Raw genomic sequence first — 27,122 nt, forward strand, 5'->3', positions numbered from 1 at the left:
CTGGATAAACCAAACTCACTAGGTAATTCTATAACATCATCTTTCCCATTTCATTAATTTTTTATTTATTCAAGGATTTAGCACACTTTTTCTTTCTACAAATGTAACATATATTCATTGCAGGAATTTTAGACAACAAAAAGGCACCAAGAAAAAGTAAAAATGACGTGTCTCACTATCCAGGGATAACTACTATTAATGTTTTGGCACGTGTCTTTCCAATCTTTTTTCTATGTATATGTACCTCCAAAAAGTTACCTGGGATCATACTGTACACACTGTTTCATAATCTGCTTTTTGCACTTTATATAATATTTTTAATATTTACCCCTGTCATTATTTTTCCTTCTGTAACACTAGATTTCATTGCTGCAGAGTAGTACATTCTATGGATTCATTTAAATAATTTGCTATTTATGAATATTGAATTAATTTTGTTTTTCCTATTATATAAATAGGAATGATCTTTATTGTTTAATCTTTGTGCATGTCCTAATTATTTCCCTAAGAGTGAAATTGCTAGTTCAAAAGTATTGACATTTTTAAGACTTTTGATGCAAATTATCACCTTGCTCTCCAAAACATTTGGATCTACACGCCTACCAGCAGCGTTTAAGAGTAACTACGACTCTATATTTTACCTTTTTTCAATGTTTGAAATTTGAAGATGAAATACATCTAATTATAATTTGTATTTCTCTGATTGCTAATGATGTAGCCAGCAAACTTTTTAAAATTTTTAAATGTTTCTTGGTGCCTTGTAATGTTCTTTTGTAAAGGTGTGCTCAGGACCTGGATTTGTTCCACCTGCTTATTGGCAGGGTGAGTTGAGGAAAACCATCTTACTTTCCTCAGCTCTAGTGTCTGCTTCTCTAAAAAAGGAATAAGATTAATACCTCCCTCAGAGGGTTGTTGTGAGGATGAAATGTGGCAATGCCTGGCATGTGGTGAGCATGTAATAAATGGTAGCTTTTTTTTTCCCTTCTATTTCTCTACTGGGTTTTGTCTTTTTCCTATTTGTAAGAATCCCTGTTTCTCTGGGGACAACACCTCTCCAAATCACACAGGATAATAATAATAATAGCAACCATTTCTTGCATACTTACTGTGAGCCAGGCATTGAGATATTTGCATTGTATACAATACCTCATTAAATCCTCAGGAACATCCGATTTCTAGTTTTTCATCAACCCTCATATCTAAACAGTTCCCAAGCACTATTAGTTCACAATTTCATCCAAACTGTACCTTCCTCCCCCAGTGCAATTACAACATCACCACCCCTGCCCAGGACGAATGAAATGTCCTCCAAATTGAATTCTACAATTCCAGACAGCTTTTCTGCCCTCCAGCATCATTTTTATAGATACAGTTGCCAGAAAAATGATCATTTTACGATTTCCGTAGAATGGCAAAAGCCAGAATAATTTTTATCAAGCTCAAAATCTTCAGTGGCTCCCAGTGACCTTTTGGCCGGCATCAAAGCCCTCCACAATCTGTTTCTGGCCTATCTTTCCTGCCATGGCTCCCCTATTTCTACTGCTTGCTTTCTTTGCAACCCCACCTTTACACACACACTCACAATCCGTCCAAACACACAGCACTAAGCTCCCGTTGCATGGCTGCACCTTTATTCACTTCTTCCACAGACCCTGACTGAGCGCCCCCTGTCTTCCAGGCACTGTTCTCCAGGCTCCCTCCTTCTCCGTGCACATCCTACAGGCTACGTTTCTCTCTCCTCCTAAATGATGAGCCCATGTTGGCCAGAAATTCTTTTTCTTCCACAGTGATTATTAGCTCAGCCCCTTGTATATTCATGAGTAATTTATAATTATTTGTGGACTCAAAAAGCTGTGTCGGTACCTCTGTGCAGAAATTCAAGTCCAGAGGCTCAGGTGAGGGGAAAGGATTTAACGCTAGAGGGCTGTGCCAGCCAGAGGTATGTTGAGAAGAGAGCGTCTTCTCACAGAGGTTTCTATAACCAAGATAAACAAGAGAAGGGCGAGGGGACAGGAAAAGGAGCAATAAGCCATAAGGAGATACAAATTTTTTAATCCAAGAAAATTACCCTATGTTTCTAAGCCATCTATCTGCTAGGTAGACCCATTTCCCTAAAGAAGAAAGAAAGATGAGATGAGGGAGGAAAGGAAAGGATGCATTCCGTGTGATATCTCAGTTACCTCTCCCAACAACACCAGCAGGTAGATGTCATTATTTCCACTTAAAGAAATTGAGGTTCAAGGGTGTGAAACAACTTGACTAAGGTCATATGGTGAGCTGGTGGAAGAATTATGATTTTCACCCAGTCTGTCTGACTCCAGCATCTTTATTTCCTAGACACAGGCTGGGGGCTAAAGAAAGAAAAAACTAAAACCTCTATTCAGACTGTTTCAGAGTCCGTTCTCTTCTCATCTCTCAAACCCCACCCACAACCTCACTCAACAGTTCTCATAAATGCCTCCTCAGAATCCCATGTCAGGATCCCAGGGATCCCCTTCACGCAGCTCAGCTCTGACGAACTACTCGGGCACCAGACCAGGAGCTTTCAAAGTGAACGAGCTGCATCCTGGTTTTCTCTGCCTCTCTTGTTTCACTTCAGCAAGGGAGGAGATTTGTGAGCATGCGAGCCCTGCTTGGCCATTGCCCTCAGCCACCGGCATTAATCTTTGAACTCCTCCCACCGTTTACTGAAGAGCAATGACATGCCTGGAGATACTGAGAGGCTGATGGCAAAGGTACTGACATCTAGATTTCCTGATCTGTTTTTCTTCCTTTCACCCTGTCCTTTTCATGTTAAGAGAAAAGACTTTGTTGTTCAGAGGCCTTCCCAAAAATAGCATGCAGTTATTCTTCAGGGAAGCTCAGGCTTAATTAAAAGGGGTTGCTCTTTTCTGGTATCCTTTGTTGTGTTCCGTTCCTACACCCCCGTTCCCCCTTCACTAGTTCCTGTCTCTCCTACCCACTCTTTGACCATTATCCATTCTTCATTATACAGTTGAGAGTGAGTCAATGTCAATGGAGTATTCATAGCACTTGTCACCTGTTCCTTCCTTTCCACCTCATCAAGGCTATGTTCTTTTGGCAAGCATTTTCTGAGCATCTACTAGGTGCCAGGTTCTGTGACAGCAGCTGGTCCTCTTAATTTCATTTCTGACAATCACAATGGCTTCCAAATGGATCTTCCTGCCTTAAGTTTCTCTCTGAGTCCATCTACTGCATCCTACTGCCAAATCAATCTTCCTAAAGCTCTACTTTGTAAACAGCATCCTCCACCCATTGGCCCACAGGATTAAGTTCCCACTTATTAGCTCTCTCCTCTCTGCCCTCTAGATGCCTTTTAGACTTTTCTCCCCTCCATATACAATCTGCATTCTAGTAAGTGTGTTCTTTTCATTTGCTCCCCAGCATGCCACATGCATTTCCACCTCTGTGTCCTACAGCTCTTTGAATTTCCAAATTCTACTCCATATCTACTTAAAAAATGTTTGGGGACAAACTCCACTCCTGGGTGGTAGAGGATGCTGTCCAACTAATAGTTCTAGTTAAGGAGGAGAAGCGACATAACACTCATTCCTATAGGAGTCTGAATGTCCTAAAGTTAGGGACGAGAAGCAATACTAACCATGTCTGTCTATGTCCAAAGAACTAAGGAACCTCAGGCCATTGACCCACAGTGTAGCTAGGAGATGAGTTTCTTAGGCAATCTTGCTAAATCCTGGGACAAGAAATCCAATCAACTCACTCCTGCATTCACTCATTCAACAAAATAGTTACTGAGCATCACCTAGGTGCTAGGCGTAGTGATGAGTGCTTGGAGAACAACAGAGAATAAGATAAACAGGTTCCCGCCCTCATGGAGCTTTTAGTAGAATGGACAGACATTAAATACACCAACAAGTGAGTAAATAAAATAGCAAAGATGTGGGATAAGTGTTGATAAGAAGATAAATAAAGTGTTATGATGCAGCAGGGTAGGATATGCTACTGGAGAGAGGAGGTGCTATCAGTCAAAGAAGGTCTTTCTGAAGAAGAGACATTTAAAGTGAGATCCAAAAGATCAGAAGAAGCCAAACACTCAAAGTGACATGCCAGGCTCTTGAACAGCAAGTGTTCAGGCTCAACACACATAAACACACACACATACACACACATACTTGCTGAGGCCAATGCAGGCCAATGACTTCACTGGCTTGGGTCTCATGTGTAATTCATTTGTCCACTGGGGATGTGGCAGCCAGTCCTTTCTATCACAACCAAATCAGCTTCTCTTCAATTATACAAATAGATAATAAGCCTCTGGGTTTGTCAAATGACTAGGATTTAAATCCCACCTATATATTTTTTCTACTTTGCTCTGCTAGCAGGGCTATTTATTGCCAACTCAAATTTACATAATATTTCTAGAACCCAATATAGCACTCTAGTGATCATTATCATTCTGTATATTGAAAATAACTGCTTATTACTTTTTAAAATTGGTATATACCAGCTCTTAAGAAAATCTAGACGTTTGCTTTCCATACCTCGTTGATTAACTGGATCTTTAGCTACGTAGGCAACATAGTCTGTAGTATCCTATAAAAAAGGGAAAATGATTGCATTTAAAATGAATGGATTGTACTGTTGAAAGATAAGAGCACATTTAGGACATGATACTGAGGCAAGGCCTTAAATACTAATGTTTCTGTTTAAAGAGAAAAGTATCCTGGGAAGGAACATAAACAAACACACACTATATAGTTTACCAATCGTGGAGTCCACATTCTCTGCCCCTTGGGGAGAGAATGTGAAGACTAAAAATTTAGAGGCAGACCATGTCACCAAAAATAAAAGAGAATTCAGGTAGGGAATATGTCAGGACATATATTTTTTTAAAATGGTTAGGTACGACTTTCTCCTGTGTTAAAAGTTGAAATACCAGGGGCTATGCAATCACAAAGGTGTCATGAACTAGGATGTGGCATCATGATTTCCCAATTGTCCAAACAGATGCCATGTACGTCAGAAAATAAGTTGATTAAAGAGACACGTTGGGTTTTGTGGTTGTTAGCTTGCTTGTGTACAGTGCACGTGAACTTAAGGATCAATAAAGCAAAACTACAAGGCATTTATTTGATCAATATATAGACAGGGAAGATCATTTTTGAAAAAGAAAATCCATGGAAAACCTAAGGAGTTCAAAAAGAGATGCGTTGCTGACTTTGTAAAAACAAACAAACAAAAAGTCACTTGGTAATTCTGACTTTTATTGAAAACAGTAAGCTGATGAATGATAAGATTTTAATAATTAAAGATGCTTTTTGTTATCTCAGTTCTCAGGGCAAAAATACACATAATGCTGTCTGCAGATTAGAAGTACGACTCTAGAGAGAAGATGCAATCTACTGGCAGGAAATAAAAGCCCATGTTTGTAATACCCTCGAGGACAATCACTTAATAACCCAGAATGAATCACACAGGAAGCAGATCTCAGGGTCAGCATAACTTGTCTCCAGTTATTTAAAAAAATAACACACACCTAAGTAAATTTCTCTTATGCAAAAAGATAAAAGGTTTGAAATATCTTGTAAATAAATAAGGTCATTTCTATGAGATTTGTTTTACATTAATTTAGAAGCAAAGCCACAATTGCTGGGGGCTTGGCTGCCATTTTTAAAGTTGAGGAGGTGGTATGAGGCCAGCAACGTCGTCTGGTGAATTCAATGATGGGAAAGAGCCCGAGGTACCTCTCTAGACCTCAGTTTTCTCATCTTCCAAAGATTCTCTGACATTCTCATAGTTCTAAATGTAAATATCCGGGAGAATTTAAAGAACGTTAAAAGTAAAGCACAAATAGTGGGGAAAAATATAAGAAAATGTGTTTAATTTTGACATACTCGTAACGCCTTTTTGAAATGGAGAAAGTATATACAATAAAGAACATTACCAAGAACCGTCTTCAGGGCTGATAGAAGGAAAACAAGTAAACTTTTTGAGAAGAGATTAAAGGTGAGGGAGAGCAAAGATCAAGAGGTGAGGAAGAATACTCAGTATTTGTTAAACTTTGAAGGACATGTGGTAGAAAGAAGGATACACTATTGGGCCACAGACTTTTAGCTTCCTACCCCTTGTACCCAGTTAGCTGTGAAGTTGTAAATTATCTCAATGAGTGTCCTAAAAACAAATTAGGGACATGTGTGAGCAATAGCGGTGCTAGTTATCTTATCACTCTGTGCTAGTTATCTCAACCGTGCCAGGCACTGTGCTAGCAGTTCACAGGTGTCATTTCACTTCATGCCCACAAGACTGTGAGGCAAGGGTGATCATTCCCCATTTCACCCTGAAGCTTAGAGAGGTTTAATAAGTCAAGTCTACTTGACCCCCAAGTCTGGCACTTCACTCGGGGGACCTCTGATGCCAATACTTCTGGTTGCTCCGGTTTCCTATTTTAATTCAAATCAGCAGGCTTTCTCCCCAGCTGTAGAAAGCACAGGGGTCTTGCTCAATACGGTAGGTACAAACTTTCCCACAGCAACTACAAATTCTTTACTGTTTATTTTGGGTACGGGCAGTGCTTTGGTTGGTTGAAAGAGCTAAAGAACTAAAAGCACATGAACACAGTCTAAAAAGAATTAGGATTCTGGAGAACTATGATAGACATCATGCAGGGCATACCTAGGGTAAATGAGGATTTGTGTACCAATTCTAAAATGACAGTAACCCCTGAAACTTGAAAAGGGAAATTAGGGCAAACAGCAACAATTATTTTTCATACTCCTCTTATAGAACTCATTACTTTAAATAGGTTAAGGAAAGCATTTGTGTTCCTACATGGATGATCAAGCTAGAATGCATTAGGAGGAGAAGTGACAATGCTGGCTGGCCTCTTCAGGACGGATTCAGTAGACCCTCTCTGCTACCAAACATGTCTTTTGGTGTCACTGTCAAGGCCAGACTACAAGGCTGGACGGATTGGAGTTCATGTTCAGTATTGGGCTCACATTGCAGCTGCTAAGTGCCAGGCATCTTGCATGCCCCCTGTTTGCTGGTGAATCCACAAATAGCCATCTGTGGAACTTCTTGGGGAAAGATGGGGCTCTTAAAATTTGGTTTACTTTTAAATGGTGGCACCATGGAACTAATACATTCATTTCAAAATAACTATACCCAAAGCTGAAAGATGAGGAATTAGTGAAGTCTAAAGGGAAAACCGAGTATCCATTAATAAAGGGAAAAAAACAATGATTTGATATTCTGTAAACCTGGTCACTCACTCTATATCTATTTCCTTCCATATGCTTCAAAGAAGTTCTGAAGGTAGGTTGTCTAGGTTCGACATGCTTAAACATTTTGAGTCATTAGTAGCCAATGTGAAGATACGTAATTATTGAAACGTTTTTAAGAATGGGCTAATTGAAATAGCATTTAGCTATATATTTCACACACAAAAAATTTACACCAACACCCAAGTGGAGGAACTTGCTTAAATATTTTAGATGTCAGTAAAGGAAGCAATGATTACACAGAATAACTTCAGAACTTTATTTCCTTTAGGATAGACAATTATTTTTCCTTTTAAATATTTAGTCTGGAGATTAAAACAAATCAACACTTTGCAGTAACACCAGCTGCCAAATTTGGATTTTACTACTGTTCCATACCTTTCTTGGGTTTCTGGGTTATGTGTCCTTTCATTTATGATGCTAAATTTTATTCCTCAATTGGAATAAGAAACTAAATGTGATAGACAGAAAAAAATCAACTGTTAAAATGGATTTTATTGCCTCATTTCTGAAGGATATAATCTTTAATAATAAATGTTTTTCAGAAAAGAAGGTACTGACGCGGTCGGTAATAACAAAGTCTGTATATATTCCTCATATGCTTTCTTGACATTACTGATGTTCAATCATTATGAAAGTGATACTCTGCACTCTTGTTTGCAGATACAAGAAAAAATGTCATGATGTCACAGAGGAGCAAAATCCTAGCTTCGATGCCCCTCTCTTTTTGCTCTGGTCCAGAAATGATGGAATAGGGAGTCAGGGAATGACCCTCTGCTCTACAAAGTAGGCTTGGAGAGAGAACACTGGCTCAGTCCCACCCAATTCATGGGAAATGAGCACCATGTGGCCTCTTGGTAGAGTGAAATGGCAATTCTCTTTCCCCAGCTAAGCGTTCCCTCCTGAGTTTCTGCAAACCTGGTTGCTCATTCTATATCAGACTTAGGTGCCTTGGTTGACAGTCAGAGTGACAAATAGGCTTCCCCTCATATGCCAAATCCAATTGATTAGTAGGATCTTCCTGGAACTCTGTGTGGAGAAGAATTCTGAGGGAGGGCTGACAACACACGTATGACAGACTTGTTTTTCATGACTTGGATGTTATCTACAAGAAGCTTCTCAGATGATACCTCCATGGCTAATAACACAATGGAGTATTATTAGCTCATCTACTAATCCAAATATTTTTAAAATCAGTGACAGGAAATATTTTTTCAAAACCAAATTTTTTATTACCTGCTGCATGTAGCTATTCACAAATTGTACTAAGATATTTGAAAAAGACATGTAGTGGCAAATATGCTTTACATGGAAGTTAACTCTTATAAAAAGAAGCTTTATGAATCCATACTTACAGGATCCCCTCCAGAGGCAAATGAAATAGACTGCATATGATGATTTGCAATAATCTGGAAAACATAAACAAATTAAACATGTATGATGTTATAAATTAATTACTCCTAGTCATATACAATCTAACAGTAATGGACATACATGTGTTTGTTTTGGTTTTGCCTGCTTAGCATCCCTTTGGAAGCCACTCCACCACATTCTATAATAATCTCATTTAGACCAGGAGGTTCAGGTGGGTTTGACATGTCGCTTTCACTGCCATTCTCCTTGCAGGTGGATACACGATCCAGGCCTTGCCAATCAGAAAACACCATCCCTCTGGATACAGCAAAGCCAATCAATGTCTTTGGGTTGGAACTGAGGTGGATAATAAGAGAGAATGCATCTCTCTCCGCCATTAAGGACTGTGTACACCCAAAGCTTCTGGGAGCCATCTTGTGCTGCCATGAGGGAAAAGCCTGCAGGAAAAGGAAGTTTTCTCTCTGGAGAAAATCAGAACTGAGAGTTAAAAACGGGAAAAAGTCTAGTGGTAACATTTGTTTCATCACTTCAACCAATACATTTACCCCCTTCCTTTATCTTTTTATGTATTTTTAAATTTTATTTATGTTTATATAAGTTAGTTTGAATTGGGTTTCAGTGATTCACCACCAAAAGTCTCCTGACTGGGCTGGCCTCATGGCGTAGCGGTTAAGTGCGTGCGCTCCGCTGCTGGCGACCTGGGTTCAGAACCCGGGCATGCACCGATGCACCACTTGTCAGGTCATGCTGTGGCTGAGTCCCTTATAAAGTGGAGGAAGATAGCCACAGATGTTAGCCCAGGGCCAGTCTTCCTCAGCAAAAAGAGGAGGATTGGCATGGATATTAGCTCAGAGCTGATCTTCCTCACAAAAAAAAAGAAAGAAAGAAAAAAAATGTTTAAAAAAAAAAAAGTATCCTGACTAAGGCACTAACAGTAAGACTTTCAGTACGAAGTAAGACTATCCAAGAGAACTGCATTAGCTAGCCAAGAAGATTGTCTTTTTTACCTGAGATTCTATTTGGAAGCCCCAGTGTAACGGCCCGTTTGCAGAGATGTATTTGTCATACTGTTTTGAAGTTTCATTAAAACCCCAACTGTGCACCTATTAGCTAATCCTGTCTTCAGAATCTACTACAGCTGCTTATATAAGAGGACCAAGCAATTCTACTCTTAGATGTATGTCCAACAGAATCCTGTAAATATGTGCACCAAAAGATATTCTAAAGAAAGATAATCGCTGCCTTGTTCATAATAGCCCCAACTGGAAACAATCCCAATGATGACCATTGTGATATTCAACTCATGGACTACCACACACAACAACATATATCTTGGGCAAAAGAAGCCAGACACGAAGAATTATACTGCATGGTTTAAATTATTTTATTCTGTTTGAAGTCAGAATAGTGGTGACTTCTGGGGCAAAGGAAGAGACCACAGGTGGTTTTCCGGGATCCTGCAAATGGTGTTTCTTGATCTGCGTAGTGGTTAAACAAATACGTTAATTTTGCGATAATCAAGCTGTACACTTATGATTTGTGCACTTTTCTATATTTATGTTTTCTAAATTCATATTTCAGTTCAAAATAATTACTAAAAGCAAAATCAATATACAAAGATCAATGTCATTTGCACATATCAGCAAAAGCCAACAGAGACTGTATTCAGGGGGTGGGTGGGGAAGATACATTTTATAAGAGCACCTACATGTAAAACTAATAAAAATTGTGTAAGGCTTTTTGGAAAACTTCACTCAAGGATATAATTAAGACTTGAACAAGTAAAAAGATATGTATCACCTTCATGGATGAGAAGACAATATTGTAAAGATGTCAATTCTCCCCCAAGTTAATCTATAAATTCTGTGCAATTCCAACAAAAATTCCACCAATGTCACTCAGGGAACTTTTCATGCTGCTTCTAAAATTCACATGGGAGAATAAATGTGCAAAAAGAGATAAAGCCATTTTTTAAAGAAAAAAGGGACAAGATTTTTCCTTATCAGATAGCATGACATATAAAGACATATTCAAGTTGTTTCTAAAATTCATATGAGGGCCGGCCCCGTGGCTTAGCGGTTAAGTGCGCGCGCTCCGCTGCTGGCAGCCGGGGTTCGGATCCCAGGCGCGCGCAGATGCACTGCTTCTCTGGCCATGCTGAGGCCGCGTCCCACATATAGCAACTAGAAGGATGTGCAACTATGACATACAACTATCTACTGGGGCTTTGGGGGAAAAAATATATAAATAAAATTAAAAAATAAAATAAAATTCACATGGAAAAATAAATGTCTAAGAAGAGCTAAGACAATTTTTTAAAGAACAAAGAGACGAGATTTTCCTTATCATCAAGCATATTCTAAAACTACAGAAATTCATTAGAATACAAAGTCTGAAAACAGACTCAGGGCTGGCCCCGTGGCTTAGCGGTTAAGTGCATGCGCTCCGCTGCTGGCGACCCGGGTTTGGATCCCGGGTGCGCACCGACGCACCGCTTCTCCACCCATGCTGAGGCCGTGTCCCACATACAGCAACTAGAAGGATGTGTAGCTATGACATACAACTATATACTGGGGCTTTGGGGGAAAAAAATAAATAAAATTATAAAAAATAAATAAATAATAAAAACAGACTCACATATTCATGGACTTTTAGTCTATGATAAGTGTGGCACCAAACAGCAGACAAAAAGACAAATGATTAAATTAGTGGAGTTGGCTGAATTAGCTATATATATGGAAAAAATATATAAACAAATTCTGTCTTTTGTGTGTGTGTGTGTGAGGAAGATCAGCCCTGAGCTAACATCCATGCCAATCCTCCTCTTTTATTTTGCTGAGGAAGACTGGCCCTGAGCTAACATCCCACCCGATCTTCCTCCACTTTATGTGGGACACCGCCACAGCATGGCCTGACAAGGGGTTTGTGGGTGTGCGCCCGGAATCCGAAACCAGCAGAGCACACGCATTTAACTTCTACGCCACGGGTTGGCCAAACAAATTCTGTCCTCATACTACTTATATAAATAAATGTTTGATTCATAAAGATCTAAAAATATATTAGAAGACAAAGATAGAATATAGATCTACAAAGACAGAAACAAAGATCTACAAAAACATTAGAAAATAAAAGATTATGCTTGTGATCTCTGAGGCAGGAAAAATCCATCTTAACAGAAAGAAAAAGACATACAGAAAAAAAAACCTTAAATTTTATTACATCAAAACTCATTTTAAAACTTTTGTATAAGAAAAGACCCTTTGAAACAGGACAAACAACAGGCAGGCAGAATATATTTGCAACATGTAAAAAGTATTCATATAAAGAGTTTATGAGGATTCCTACAAATCAATAAGAAGAAACTCAAATAAGACCAATAATTTTCAGAATAAGTAATACAAATGTTTGATAAACATATTGAAAGATAATCAATCTCCAAGAAATCGAGGCTATGGAAAACAAAACAAGATACCATTAAGTTGATAAATTTGTTAAAGTTCAACAAAAGCATGTGTGGCAAGGGTATGGATCTTCTCAGACACCGCTGACTAGAGCTTAAATTTGTACAGCAACTTTGGAGAGCAATTTGACAGTATTTATTAAAACTAAAGTATGCATACCCTACGATTCCACCTTTCCACTTTTGGGTATTTAGTCTAGAGAAACATTGGTGGATGTTCATTTACCTATAGTTTATAGTATCAAAAAATTGAAAACTATTTGTGCATAGTTAGGTCAACTATGCCACAGCTATACAAATGGAACGCTATGAAAAAATATATATCTTTGTATACCAACAAAGCTAAATCTTCAAGATATTGCTGAGGGGTTTTTGTTTTGTAACTTGAAGACAGTTATGAGACGTAAAAACACACACACACAAAATAAGCTTTTTACACGAATTCATAAAAATCTATGTAAATGCAAAGAAACAGGATTTGAAGAATACACACCAAATCGGTAACAGCAGAAAGTTACCTCCTGCAAAAAGAAATGGGACCCCGTATCTCTTCACTATAATTTTCTTTAAAACGTACACGGATAATATGCTTATGTGTGAATTTAACTTTTTTTTAATGAGGAAAATAGAAGAGGTGAATGGATCAGTTCTTAACATGTCGATCTGTGGTTGAGAACACTGTGTGATTTGGAGGTGTGGATTTGTAAGTCATTAGCTCCTAGATAGATAACAGGTAGTGAAAACCTTGGAGCAGATGCGATTGCCTGGAGCGGGGGGAAGAGGAGGAGGGCGGGGGGAGGAAGGGGGGAGGAGCAGGAAGACGCTGGGTAAGCGTCGTTACAAAGGCTGTGTAGAGTATCTTCAAGTTTACAGCATCAGCAGAACGGTTAAGTGAGGCGGAGACTAAGCAACGGGCTAGTATTTACAGTCTCTAGGCATGACGTTCGACACAAGGGATACCCAGACCACCGAGCCACGCTGACGCCCCCTGCAGAGCAGCCACCAGCTCCCGCCAGATCAGGGCGCCAAGCGGGAGGCGGGATCCCCCAAGCGGGGGTCGCGCAGACGCACGAGGTTACGCAAGCGCACGGCGTTAGCGCACGCGCACAGCCGCGCGGCCGCGTAGCTCCGATCTTGCTGAAAACGCTGTGCGAGAGGTTGAGCTGCTGGTACGATGTCGGAAATGAACGAGCTGTCCGAGCTGTATGAAGAGAGCAATGACCTGCAGATGGATGTGATGCCTGGCGAGGGTGACCTTCCGCAGATGGAGGTAGGCGGCGGGAGCCGGGAGCCGTCCCCGAACCCCGCCCGCCCCGGGGCCCCGCCGCAGCTCGAGGAGGAAGGCCCGATGGAGGAGGAGGCGGCCCAGCCAATGGCGGGGCCGGAGGGGGAGCGCGGCCTTGCTAACCGGCCCAGCCCCGGGGAGCAGCCGGGCCAGGTCGCGGGCCCCGACTTCGAGAGCGAGGACGAGGGCGAGGAATTTGACGACTGGGAGGACGACTACGACTATCCGGAAGAGGAGCAGCTGAGCGGTGCAGGTTACAGAGTATCTGCGGCCCTCGAAGAAGCCAACAAGATGTTTCTGAGAACATCCAGAGCAAGAGAAGCAGCCCTGGATGGCGGGTTTCAGATGCATTATGAGAAGACCCCGTTTGATCAGTTGGCTTTTATCGAAGAGCTTTTTTCACTTATGGTTGTCAATCGTCTGACCGAAGAACTCGGCTGTGATGAGATTATCGATAGAGAGTAGTTAAATGCTGTTAAAAGAGGAGGAAGCTACTTGAGGAGAGACCCAACATTCCACTGTCTCTTGGGTTCATTCCAGATAGTTCCATGCCAATGAAAAACTTGATCTTCAAAAAAAGTCTTGTTTTGCAGAATAGAATAGGACAGTGACTGTACAGTTGCGAAAAAGGAAGAAAATTGTTGAAGAATCTTAGGACTGTTAAAACCTGTTTTCAAGAATGTCCTGAAAAACACCTATGGCTTTGACTTTGTTGCTGATCCAGAGTATTTTCCTTGCATTGGGGAAAATATCTTTCATATTTCACTGTAAGGGATGGTTTTGCAAGAATAAGTCATGACCAAGACAAACTGCCAGCACAAGAGCCCACTGATATATCCAACGTAGGACACAAGATGAGTTTGAGTTATTTGGACTGAAAGCCTATTGAGAAAACTTTGAAGATTCCACTTTGTGATCTGTCCAAGCCACAATTATCAAAGGCTAAATTTTTAGTGGAAGATAAATTGAGTATTCTTCAGTATCCCAAAAAGAAATATGTATCACGTGTGCTATATCTTAAAATGTGTTTCCAAGAACATCTGAAATTTTGTTTGTACATATATCTCGATCATTTATAAAGCTACTATGATCTATAATTCAAGAAAATTCATTGTCTTAACCATTTTTAAAAGTCAAAAATTAAGATGTTAATAAAGTTTCAGATTTAGACTTTAAAATGTATGTGCAAGTACAAAGAAAACAAACTATTTCTAACACCCTTCTATACTAGAGAAATTTTCTGTTTTACTTGCTCTCTGTTTTTCATTTAACTGTACAGGCAAAAGACTTGGGTTGAACTTCATAATTAAGAACTGTTAAGTGAAAATTGTCAAGTAAAAGAAAAGCCCTACATCTAAAAAAGACCTGAACAATTATGCTGTCAACCTTTAAAAGTTTTAAACCTGACTGGAAATCCACCTCAGTATTTGAAGTTTCCCTCTGTCTCCTCCTCTAAATAAGCTTGTTATTGGTTATGCACCAGCATTCAAGATAATAAAATTTCTTGTTCTGTGTATTTTGTTTGGCTAATAACATTGCATACATACTTTCTCTAATGCTTTATATTGGATTATACTATTTTATTGTATTGCAACCACTTTATGATATAAATTTAACCACTTTATAAGGGAAAGTGCTCGAGCTTCAAATACCTACTGTAGATTAATTTGTGGAAATTAAACTTAATGAATTCCTGTAAGAGAATTTACCAACCTGGGAAAGCCTGCCCTATCAATGAGCATGTTGCCGTAGTTATTTTTTTAAGATGCTGAAGTTCTGTGAGAAGAGGAATCATGTCAGAGGGCTGTGCCCAATAAAACTGAGTATATCAGTGGGTCTTATCATGATTAATCAAAAGGTATCAGATGTGCCTGCTTCGTTATGGTAGTAAAGGCCACATCCAATACAACAAGACAGCTCAGCCTTATTTATGTTAACGGTCATCCTGTCTTGTAGGGAGAGAGTTTCTTTTCTGTAAAATACAGAAATGACAAGGATGATCATAATCAAACACTAGCTTGGTGGGGAGAAGGAGAGAGAGATAGGGGAAAGATTAGACAGGAGGTAAAATGTTGGTACTTAAACATCTTAATCCTATTGCCTCTCCCGAGTCTCACTTCTTCATTGCATTTTCAGAGAACTTGTAGCTGAAGTCAGAGTCTGGATAGATAATGAATTGTGTGTGTGATGTGAAGGAAAAAAAAAGGATGCCAGTATACAGTGAACTGACCGGTTGCATTTACCTCCAGATAAAGATGCCAGGAAATAGGCTCAGAAAAAAACTAAGGTCTACAAACTGGGAGGTGTGACTCTTCTGTTTCTCTCTGGGACTGAGCAGGGAGCAAGAGGAGTGGAAAAGAAAACCACTCCCTGTTGGTTTTGAAGGCTTATTCGGGGGAAAGAGAGCTGGACTCTGCAACTGGCTCCTCTGATGATTGGTTTATTGGTCTTAAAAATAGGCAGTAACCTGAGAGACCACTGAAATTAATACTTGTTAATATTTACTGAACGTGGAGAATGATAACATTTTAACACCCCATTTAGGGGTGTAAAATCACTTGTATTTCTTTTAAACCTTACAGTTATCAGACTGGAACCAGCCTACCTGGTTCAAATCTGGGCTTCACTACTTACTAGCTTTGTAACTGTGTAAATTAATCTCTCTGCCTCAGCGTCCTGAACTGAAAATACGGGTAACTGGATGTACCTTATAAAGGAGGATTAAATGAAGATATACATATCTACATATGTGATAGATATGGTATCATACATATATCATATATGTATATCTTCACTTAATTGGAACTAAAGAAAGGAGTTAATTCTGATCCTGATTTTGTGAGGTGGAGGAGAGGGCGAGGATGTGGAGTGGAGAGGGAATTTAAAGAAGCATATGAGTATGTGGTGTGATTTGGGGAGAGCTTTCTGGATCCATCCATATGTATTATAAATGTTTGCTTAGATCAGATGTCCCACATTGGCTGTCTTAAGGACACAGATCTATTTTGTTTGGCTCATGCTTATAATTTTAATTTCTTAATTAGAGACCAACATCTCATAATCCAGAGAGAGTAGCAAAACTCCCAGATATCCATCTTTTTTTTTTTTTTTTTCAAAAGTGGAAAATCTGGCAGCGCTTGACCTATGGTGACATGGGAAAAGCATCTGATTCACTTCTACATAGGGAAAGTATTCTGTTTGCTGTGTTCCCCAGTGTTGTCTCTCCAACACGGAGGCCCAGGGGCACTCAGTGTTTATCAATGTGCTTGCACCGTTGTTTTTTTTGTACCTGGACAGTTTGCATCACCTCCCAGGCCTCTGCAGATATGGCCTGCTTCTCTTCATGGAGACAGAAGGGTGTCTCTATTTTCTGCCTGTTTTTACCTTCTTTATCTCTTTATTACCCTTCTCAATTTCAGTAGCTATTAGAGTTGGTGGTAGGAGTGTAGAAATGAGTAAAGAAATAGTGGAAGTGGGAGCTACTGAGACTCTGACATTTTTGCTTAACACCCTAAAATACTATATTAAAGTATGTCAAGGAAGTCTGTTGCTTGAATTTTTAAAACAAGGAATATACAAAAACCCCTGTAACTTGCTTTTCCAAAATGTATTTTCCAATCCCAAAATATGGTAAGTTTTAAAAATCGCAAGCATTACATGTTTAATTTTATTTTGTGTCTCTGAGGTTCTATGAGACATTTTCTGGGAGTGAACGGTTATGTTTTTGATGTTGTTCTTAGTGGCTGAAGATGAATGTGACCATCTGACCTATAAATGCTCTGTCATCCATGAATGTTTCTATAAACTTGAACCTGTTTATGTTTTCAGTCCAAAATATATCTTAAAAGTTAAATGGTGGGGAAAGGCATTAGTATTTATTTGTATTTATCTTAGAACTTCAAAGGGTAGCTTTCTTTAAGGAAAATTTAGTTAATAAATCCCTTTCTCATGCTACATCCATAAGGTCATTTCTCTGCTGCCTAGTTACCGTTTTGATGGGACATATAAAGCTTCTTGAGTTGAAGCATCAGAGAGGCACATCATTTTTTACACACTCCCCTCTCTCCCCCATCAAGCCATTTCCCCCACACCTGCAGAATAGTTCAAAATAACTTTTAAAAGTCAGTCCCTGGATCTGAGATTAATGAGATCCTAACTTTGATCCCTACTCCAGCAACAGGCTGAACACAACTCCATTCCATGACACTAGTGCCGAAAAGATGTGAGTCACTCCCAAAGGTACCTCATTGCTATAACTACTGGTTGTGGAAGCCACTCATGCCCCCTGTCCCTCCTTCTCTTCTGCCTGAAAGATTATGGGTCTGTGGCAATACCACCTCTAATTTCAGTGGCCTCAAAAAGGGTAGTGGAGGGGAAAGGGATGCTGAGAATAAACTACGCCTTCTACCACACACACCACAACCCTTTTCTTCCTAAATTCCCCATTCACTTCAGTTACCCCATGGAAAGAGCCGTTTAAAAAAATGCTCATTAGATTCTGCACATAAGGCTGTCACCATGATGGCTCTAGCTTTGCCTATTCTTCCTCCCCTACAAAATGCTGAGATGATTCAAGGGCTTCTATACTCAGTGAGGTCTCATAACTAAAAACATTGAGCATCCCTGGTACCACACGTGGGTGAAAATTAAAAATAAACTTTACATCCACAACTGTCTTGAGGGCAAAGCACCTGAAAGACTGAATGAGTTTCACTTTCTACCCAGAGATGCTGCATCTTCCAAGTACAGAGCAAAAGTCCTGCCATTATGATACCAATGGTATCACCTCTCTGAGATGACCAACCAGGACCCAACTAGACAGGAATCTCTTCTGAACTGTTTCATATTAAGCATTTTGCTCTATGGTGTTTTATACTACTGTGTAAGCAATATATTTTATTCGGCTTTTGAATTTAGAAAATAAAGCACTCCATACATTAAAACCTTAAATATTAAGAACCTCAAGTCACTACATATTAGACAAAGAAGAGTTAGACTCTAACACACATAAATAACCTGATACATGGAATTTAGTTTAAAAAATAAAAAGTCAAAAAGACTGTCCTAGTTTAAGTACACATTTAGCCCAATGCCTGTATATCTTTTATATTTGCTTCAGCAATGCTGTTCTTTGAGAAATAAGGTTTACGATGAAAACTCAGGCACACCATGGTATCATAAATCATCAAAGAATAAGAAATTATGTTTAGATAATTACATTTTAGAAAGCCTTTCAACCTCAAGGGTTGGAAGAAAATGTTTTCTGCTTAAATTTCAGTTAACTGGGATATTAACCCTAACAAAATTCTTCCCCTCTGTCCTTCATCTGCACCCCCAGCCGAACACACAGTCTGTTACTTGCTTTCCCTTTGGGGAGCGTTAGCAGAGGGTAATAAGTGACTGATTCAAGGATGTGAGTTGCCAAATGGATTCACTATGTTCTTTACACCTTAGTTCTTAATATGAGGCCAATTAGGTAGGGGCAAGTATGCAGGCAATTAAATGCTCCAGTGATAGGTTAGTAATGCTGTAGTTCTAATTATTGTTATGCATAAATGCTTGGCAGATTTTTTCCCTTGTGCTTTATTAAGTTTTAGACACACTCTGAAACTTTATTCTCTTTATTATGCCCAAGCTCCTCTAGAAAAATAGATGATATGTTAAACTATACATGATATTCATGATCTTACCTGTTGGTTGTCAAGATTCATCAATGTGAGGCTGCACGTTGAGATGGTCAGTTTTATATTCATTCCCGAAAACTGAAGATTACTTTTGCCAAGAACTGTTGATAGGAACTTAACTGGAGGCTTTAAAAATAACAAAACAACACTCTAAGTTATGGATTTTATTACAGAATGAATGAATGTTTTTTAAATGTTAAAAATGGGTCAAAGCCCATACTCTTCCTCTCTACTTTACTTTACATAAAGCAAATGAGATGTAATACTTTTTTAAAAAAATAAAAACATTTTTAAAAACTAGAATGCAGCAAATTCTTTAGTACGTAGTGAAATTTGAGCCCTCAGAACTTTTTCATACATTCCCTTCTCCCCAAGTGTTGGGAGTAGGGGTTGCTTTATATAAAAGGAATTCCTGTGAGAGTTTGGACTAGCTGAACTCTCAAGTCCTTTTGAACACTACAAGTCAAAAAAAAAAAAAAAGAGAGAAAAAATTGCTGTCTAGATTTTTTGTGATGATTATGAAAAATATACCGAAATTTATGGGACACAGCGTAAGCAGTGCTTAAGGGGGGGAATTTATAGCTATAAATGCTTACATTAAAAAAGAAGAAAGATCTCAAATCAAGAACTTAATTTTAAACTTAAGGAACTCAAAAAAGAACAAACTAAACCCAAAGCTACAGAAGGAAGGAAATAATATTAGAGCAGAGATAAATAATATAGAAACTAGAAAAAACAATAGAGAAAATCAACAAAACCAAAATTTGGTTCTTCAAAAAGATAAACAACATTGGCAAACCTTTAGCTAGATGGTCTAAGAAAAAGGGAGAGAAGAATCAAATTACTAAGATCAGAAATGAAAGTGGGAACACAGCTACTGATTCAACAGAAATAAAAAGGATTATAAGAGAACAATTGCATGCCAACAAATAGGACTACTAGATGAAATGGACAAATTCGTAGAAACACAAAACCTACCAAGACTAAATCATGAAGAAATAGAAAATTTGGACAGACCTATAACTAGTCGAAAAAAAAAAAAAAACACAGGAAATTACAAGTGTTGATAAAGATGCAGAGAAGTTGAAACCCTTGTGCACTATTGGTAGGACTGTACAATGGTACAATTGCTATGGAAAACAGTATGGCATTTCCACAAAAAATTAAAAATAGAATTACCATAATGATCCAGCAATTCCACGTCTTGTTATATATACAAAAGAATTGAAAGCAAGGCCTCTAAGCAATATTGTACACCCATGTTCATAGCAATAGCCAAAATGTGGAAGCAACCCAGTGTCATCGACGAATGAATGGATAAACAAAATGTGGTATATACATACAATGGGATATTAAGGAGCCTTAAAAAGGAAGAAATTCTTTTCCACAGCTTGGATGAATCTTGAGGACATTATGCAAAGCGAAATAAGCCAGTCACAAACAGACAAATTATATGAAGTACTTAGAATAGTCAAAATCATAAAGACAATGTAGAATGGTGGACCAAGTGTGATTCCTATTGCCTATATTCCCTGTTCCAATAAAGCAGAGTTTGATACACAAACACAGTAGAATGTGGTTGTCAGGAGCTGGAGAGAGGGGGAAATGGGGAATTATTGTTTAATGGATATAGTGTTTCAGTTTTATAAGACCAAAAGAGTTCTGGAAATGGATGGTGGTGATGATTGCATAACAAAATGAATGTCCTTAATATCACTGAACTGTACACTGAAAAATAGTTAAGACGGTAAATTTTATGTTATGTGTATGCTCCACAATTTTAAAAATTGGGGAGAAAAAAAGTATAAAAAATATAAAGTGCTTAGAAGGGTCCCTGGCATGTATTCAGTACTCAATAAACGCTAGCTATCAATGGAAATTTTTCTTTTAATTTTTTCCCCCCAAAGCCCCAGTAGACAGTTGTGTATCATAGCTGCACATCCTTCTACTTGCTGTATGTGGGACGCGGCCTCAGCATGGCCGGAGAAGCGGTGCGTCGGTGCGCGCCCGGGATCCGAACCCGGGTTGCCAGCAGCGGAGCGCGCACTTAACCGCTAAGCCACGGGGCCGGCCCTATCAATAGAAATTAACTCAAAAATTTTTTTCTTTATAGCTTACTTTCTGGAAAAATGATAGCCTCGTTTGTTTTGTTTTATTTTGTTTTGGGGTGTGGACTCCCTACTCCTGAAATGAGAAAGTCTTAAATGAATGAGCCTGTGTATTGGGATCATCCAGTTGAAGCATCCTATTTGCAGAGGTTATGAGAAGCAGGAGGAGGCTAGGAGCTCCTTTGGGGCCATGGATTCTATCAAAGAAACCAGTAATAGGGAGTTCTAATAGAATTCAAAGGCCGTTTGTCAGAGTTTTCCACACCAGGTGGCTCAGCTGAGTCATTCTGGGTGACCCTGGGTTCAGCCCTATGCGAAATGATGAGGAATGATTAAAAAAAATGAGGCAAGGCGGTATGGAAAGAGAGCACTAAGCTGGGAATCCAAAGACCTGGCTTCTACAGGTGACTCTGACCTTCATCGTCCTAGTGACTCAAGGCAAATCCCATCTCTTCTTGAGCCATGGTTTAGTAGCTGGCAAAGTGAGAGGGTTGAAGCGGAAGAGCTCTAAAAATTCCCTCCCTCTTAAACAGTTCACAATTCCATGATTTATATAGTTTTCTTCAGCACTTTTGCATCTCCCCTTTGGACATTTCAAAGCAACTAAATGTTCTAGGGTTAAAAACTTAGCAGCAATAATACTAATTACCATTATTCTTGAAAGCCTAATATATGCCAGACACTGTTAGGCACTTTGTAGACATCATTTCATTTAATTCTTACACAACCGTATAAAGTAAGTGCGATTTTCTCTCATTTTACAGATGAGGAAACCAAGGACTCAAAAGGCAAAGTGACTAGTCCAAGATCACACAGTTAGTAGGTGGCCGAGGCAGAATTTAAATCCAAGTCTATCTAACATCAAAACTTGTGCTTTCTTTCAGCATGAAAAACTCCTGCTACCCATGTGTTATTACCTCACCTCTGCCAGCACCCAGGTTTCCACTGAAAATAGGCCAAGAAGTCTAAAACGTCTAAAGTGTTAAAATGCAGAACACTTACATTATAAAATGGAAATTGGAAGGCACCAGACTGGTCATCTGGTTGAAGAACTTAACTTTATAGGAACAAGAACGGTGTCTCAGAGAAATGAGACACCATGCTCAAAGGTAAGTAAAGTCCCAGATCTGGAATCTAGAGTTTGTGACTTGAAGGCCAGATGCTTTGTCCCCTCTGTTGCTCTAGGCATCACCATTTCAGACAGTGTCAGGTGAGTCAGAAAAAAATTGTTTGTTTTATTTTTTTGTGAGGAGGACTAGCCCTGAGCTAACATCTGATGCCAATCCTCCCCTTTTTCTTTTTCTTGAGGAAGATTGACCCTGGGCTAACATCTGTGCCCATCCTCTTCTACTTTATATGGGACGCCGCCACAGCATAGGCCAGCAAGCAGTGCATCAGTGCGCGCCTGGGATCCGAACCTGTGAACCCCAGGCCGCCGCAGCGGAGCGTGCGCACTTAACTGCTGTGCCACCGGGCTGGCCCCAGAGTCAGAAAAATTTGAGGAAGGAGAACAACTTTGAGTGCAGCTCTGATATCATGCCAACTAATAAAGGCCAGTCTGGACCTTAGATCCTTTGGTGGAATGAACTAACAACTCTTTTGATGTTCTCTCTCCCATAGTTAGGGCAACATCAACAAGAAAACCACACCGATATTTACCTTTCGCTTCTTAATGGCTCCGTTTGCCCCAGGGACAGCGTCACACAGGCGACTGATTGCTTCCCTACAGAACAGAAACCATATAAAGACTTAGCATGCTATCTAGCACACAGTACACGCTCAATAAACATTAGCAAGTATTATGACCAAAATGTACACACATCATGGTGAGTCTGACATCAATGACCTTCCCCCACCCCTACAGGAGCAAACACTGCCCTTAGTCATCCTGCAGTTCAAACCTAGGACACACTCTAATACTGAAAAATTGCTTTACAAGGAGTTCTAATATTCACGTTTTTTTTTTTTTTGATGAGGAAGATCAGCCCTGAGCTAACATCCATGCCTATCCTCCTCTTTTTGCTGAGGAAGACTGGCCCTGGGCTAGCATCTCTACCCATCTTCCTCCACTTTATATGGGACGCCGCCACAGCATGGCCTGACAAGCGGTGCCTTGGTGAGCACCCCAGATCTGAACCTGGGCCAGGGCAGCGGAGCGCTCGCACTTAACCGCTAGACCACTGGGTCGGCCCCTACTATTCACTTTCTTCATCTCTTTTTTTCTCTTGGATTTCCAGTTTTACTTTTTTTGTCTTGTTGATTTTCACCAAAAAGGAGGGGCAGAACTTTATTGTCTGGGAATACTTCACTGTTTTACCTTTAGCAAAATCCTCTCTGTGGTGTTACGAATAAAAAGCTTCATATATCTCAGCATCAAAGACAATTAAATACAAAAGAACCCGACACTAGAGGAAGTTTAAAAGGATAGGGAGAGAACTGAACTTCAAGGTGGCCTCAAATGGAACCTTATTGACTGAGTTACTGCTACAAGCCATTGAGCTTTCATGTAATCTCACAGAAGAAAAGAAAATCAATAACAAATTTCCTCCTTTGCTTATTTTCTGCCCTTACTATATATTGCACTTCCTGAGAGAAAGGCACCAGTGATAGAAGTAGTTCCACCTTAATGGAAGTGGTGAAGGAACGGGCGCCCTCCTCTCCAGCAAGGCAGTCAGAACTAAGAGCTTCATCTCTGCGACTCAGCATTCATAACCGCCCAAGCTTTCACTGGACGTAATCTGAACCTTGTGGCTTTCAACACATATATTAACTTTTTCACAAAGCAAATGGAAATCTCTAAGCTCTTTCTCGGATCTCCCGAGATCACTGTTTAAATTAGTAAACTGTATTAACACACACACACACGCACACCCACACGCACGCAATGTTGCATTACAGTTTTTATATATATTTCATGAAAATATTTTCTATGAGATGTTTTTGATTCCCAAAGGAAGGGAGGAGCAGTCAGAGACAGGAATGCAGACCCATTAAAGAAAGAAAGAAAGAAAATAAATATATAGCAGTGCAGAGCAATGTTCTTCATGTTCTTCGAGTAGACATGTTGGAAAGGTAAGTAGAATTCCCAAAGATTCTAGGTATCACTTTGGATTTCTAACATGTGTTTTAGTTCAGATTCCCTTTTTTCCGGATAAATGAAACTCTTCTTCAAGGTAGTATCTCATCCGATTTTTGCATAATTACTTGCAACCAAAGGATAGAATGGCTTTTTGGTTTAGCATATTTTCTCAGGACTTTGAATTTATGGTTTCTCTAGGATTCCAACCTTCATCTCTGGAGTCAAATAGAAGGATAACACAGAGGGTTGGGCTCTTTTGTTTGTTTGTTTGATTAACGTTTTGAATTATCTTAATGATGATTCAGTAATTGATGAGACACATACAATTGATCCGAACTGGCCTCTGGTACAGCCAAAATCACTAGTCCAGGCACCAGAGTCTGTTGTTGGTATATAATAAAGAGGTATTGTAAGAAAGGTACTATCAGATCCTTTATTCCATGAGAGCCAACCGGGGTGCTTTGGTCTAAAAAGCTCCCTGTAAATGGTTTGAAATAAAAATAGAAACAAAGGTGGGCATTGATGCTGCCAAGTATAATAATAGTTATTGTTTGAAGTCGTTACTTTTATATAGCATCTTGTAGTTTTACAAAGTGCTTTCCCAGGCATTGTTTTCCTGCTTCTCATACCAACTGTCAATAACTTCCAACAAAAAGTAAAGTTGTGAATTTAAATTAAAGGGAATACTTTAGAGCATGAGCAGCTCTCAAGGAGAGTTTGGATGGATGAACCTTCCTGACAGAGTGGAGTTTGGAAATTCCAGACAGAGGGATGTGCATGCTTAAAGCTACCAAAACATAAATTATCATGATATGAGGGGAACTACAAGTACTTTGATATTGCTGGAGCATAAAGTGTGGTAGAGCAAGAGTGAATAAGAGCTAAAAGATGAGATTAGAGTCTGAAATCTCTTTCTGTAAAGGGCCAGATAGTAAATATTTTAGACTTTGCTGTCACAACTACTCAACTCTGCCATTTAGCTCAAAAGCAGCTGTAGACAATATGTAAACAAATGAGCACTGCTGTGTTCCAACAAAACTTTATTTCTAAAAACTGGCAGCTGGCACACATTTGGCCCCAGGGCTGTGGTTTGCTAACCCCTGGATTAGATAATTCACATAAAAGGAAATAGAGATAGACCAGTTTTAAAAAACAGGAAAATGTTCACATTCATTAAAACTTTATTTTATTTATTTATTTTATCATTTTGTGTGTGTGTGTGTGTGTGTGTGTGTGAGGAAGATCTTCCCTGAGCTAACATCTGTGCCCATCCTCCCCCACTTTATATGGGACGCCGCCAGAGCATGGCATGACACGCAGTGTGTTGATGCGTGCCTGGGATCCGAACCCGTGAACCCTGGGCCACCAAAGCGGAGCACGTGCATTTAACCGCTTGCGCCACCAGGCAGGCCCTAAAATTTTAAAATTGAAAATTAAAATAACTATAAGATGTTCACTTCACTCTCATTAAATTAGCAAAAAATAAAATTACAAAATCCAGCACTGGGCAAGATGAGAATAATTCCACCTCAGGCATGTGTGTCCACTGCTGGGGGCCTTGATTAGCATTAATACAATCTTTCTAGAGAGTAATTTGGTAAAAGATGACAAATGTCATAAAATTCCCAGAGCTTTTGACAAGGGAGAGAGAATTTGTGTTGAAATAGCAATGAGCATGTATATAAAAGAAACATTTATTTTAGAGTAAAAACCAACCCAGACCTTGTGACATAGACATAAAACAGCAATATAAATATTGCTGCTTGGAATGTTAAATATGAGGACTATAGAGATATGGGGGGAATCTACATAAATTAGTGGGAAAAAGTAGAACTTGGAATGGTATATACACATTGGTAGCAGCTACATAAAATTAGTTTTGCATAAACAGTGAGATAGAAAGAGCTTATAAACAGTGACTTGATTTAGGTGGGGGTTTTTTTGGTGCGGTTTGTTATTTCCTGTTTTTGATTCTATTGATGTTTAGATGTAAACAGCATTACATTTTACTTTCATTGTGCAGTTGATTGGATGAATGATCTTTTAAAATATTCAAAAGAACACAAAGTAAGTTCCTCAGAAGAGGTTTCGCTCATGTGCTGTGGAGATGTGAGGGCATGTTAAGAATGTCCCAAGGGGGAGAGGTGACACAGCCTTTCTCTATCTTGCCAACCCCCACAAAGAGCTGGGACAATGTTCATGTTACAGATAATAACAGATCTTTCTTTCTCTCTCTGCTCCCATCCCAGCGTAGCCTTTAACTCCTCCACCTTTATAGCCACTAAATCCAGATTTATTTTTTTCAGTTTATTTGGTAGACTTTCGTGTTTCCATTCCCAAAAGTTTCATAAAGAAACAAAATCTTGACCAAGGTTAGCAATACTTTCACATTAGAAATCCCTACCTTCAGAAGCATACACAATGCTGTAGCAGGGAGCCCAAGTTGTAATGAAGGAGCAGCTCCTATTTATATGGCCAGACCCAGCACTAAGCACCTACATGCATCATCTCATTTAGTCTTAGCAATGTCATTTCAAGGTAGGTATTTTACCCTCATTTTACAAATGAGAAAACTAATAAAATTCAAAGAGTTTAAATAACTGCCTCCAAATAATGCAGCTGACTGTGGGAGAGACAGAATGCAAATCCAGGTCTGACTTCAAAACCCACCCTTGCCCAGGGAGGGACCACATTGCCAGCTGCATGAAGAGGAGGGAGTCCCAGGCTCTGGGGACTAGGGGAAGAAATGTATTGATCCTTCCAATACCAAACCTCTTAATCTCAAATTCATGTACACAGTAAGCCAAACACTGAGACATCCGTGCTTGGAGGTAGAGACAGGTTTATTTGAACTGGCCAAAATGAGAAAG

The 27,122-nt window shown here is 39.4% G+C and overlaps 2 protein-coding genes across 3 annotated transcripts in view; one reads left to right on the top strand and one right to left on the bottom strand.

The window, feature by feature from the left end:
• SHC4 (SHC adaptor protein 4) overlaps positions 1-27,122 on the bottom strand; it is a 124,433-nt gene that overhangs the window by 37,879 nt on the left and 59,432 nt on the right. For both annotated transcript variants that reach the window (XM_058541533.1, XM_058541532.1), the window contains 4 exons: positions 22,833-22,896; positions 19,072-19,191; positions 8,618-8,671; positions 4,524-4,575 (listed from right to left, as the gene is read on the bottom strand). In XM_058541533.1, coding sequence (XP_058397516.1) covers positions 4,524-4,575; positions 8,618-8,671; positions 19,072-19,191; positions 22,833-22,896 — 290 coding nt within the window. The remainder of the gene's footprint in view (positions 1-4,523; positions 4,576-8,617; positions 8,672-19,071; positions 19,192-22,832; positions 22,897-27,122) is intronic.
• Positions 13,030-14,897, top strand: EID1 (EP300 interacting inhibitor of differentiation 1). Its single transcript, XM_058541534.1, has one exon. The coding sequence runs from the start codon at positions 13,271-13,273 to the stop codon at positions 13,844-13,846; it is 576 nt and encodes a 191-aa protein (XP_058397517.1). The 5' UTR covers positions 13,030-13,270; the 3' UTR covers positions 13,847-14,897.

The sequence above is a fragment of the Diceros bicornis genome, chromosome 5, assembly GCF_020826845.1.
Source record: "Diceros bicornis minor isolate mBicDic1 chromosome 5, mDicBic1.mat.cur, whole genome shotgun sequence".
In the NCBI taxonomy this organism is placed as follows: Eukaryota; Metazoa; Chordata; class Mammalia; order Perissodactyla; family Rhinocerotidae; genus Diceros; species Diceros bicornis.

Excerpts from the sequence above, each read along its gene's own strand:
- EID1 (XM_058541534.1), top strand. The coding sequence starts at position 13,271 with ATGTCGGAAATGAACGAGCTGTCCGAGCTGTATGAAGAGAGCAATGAC.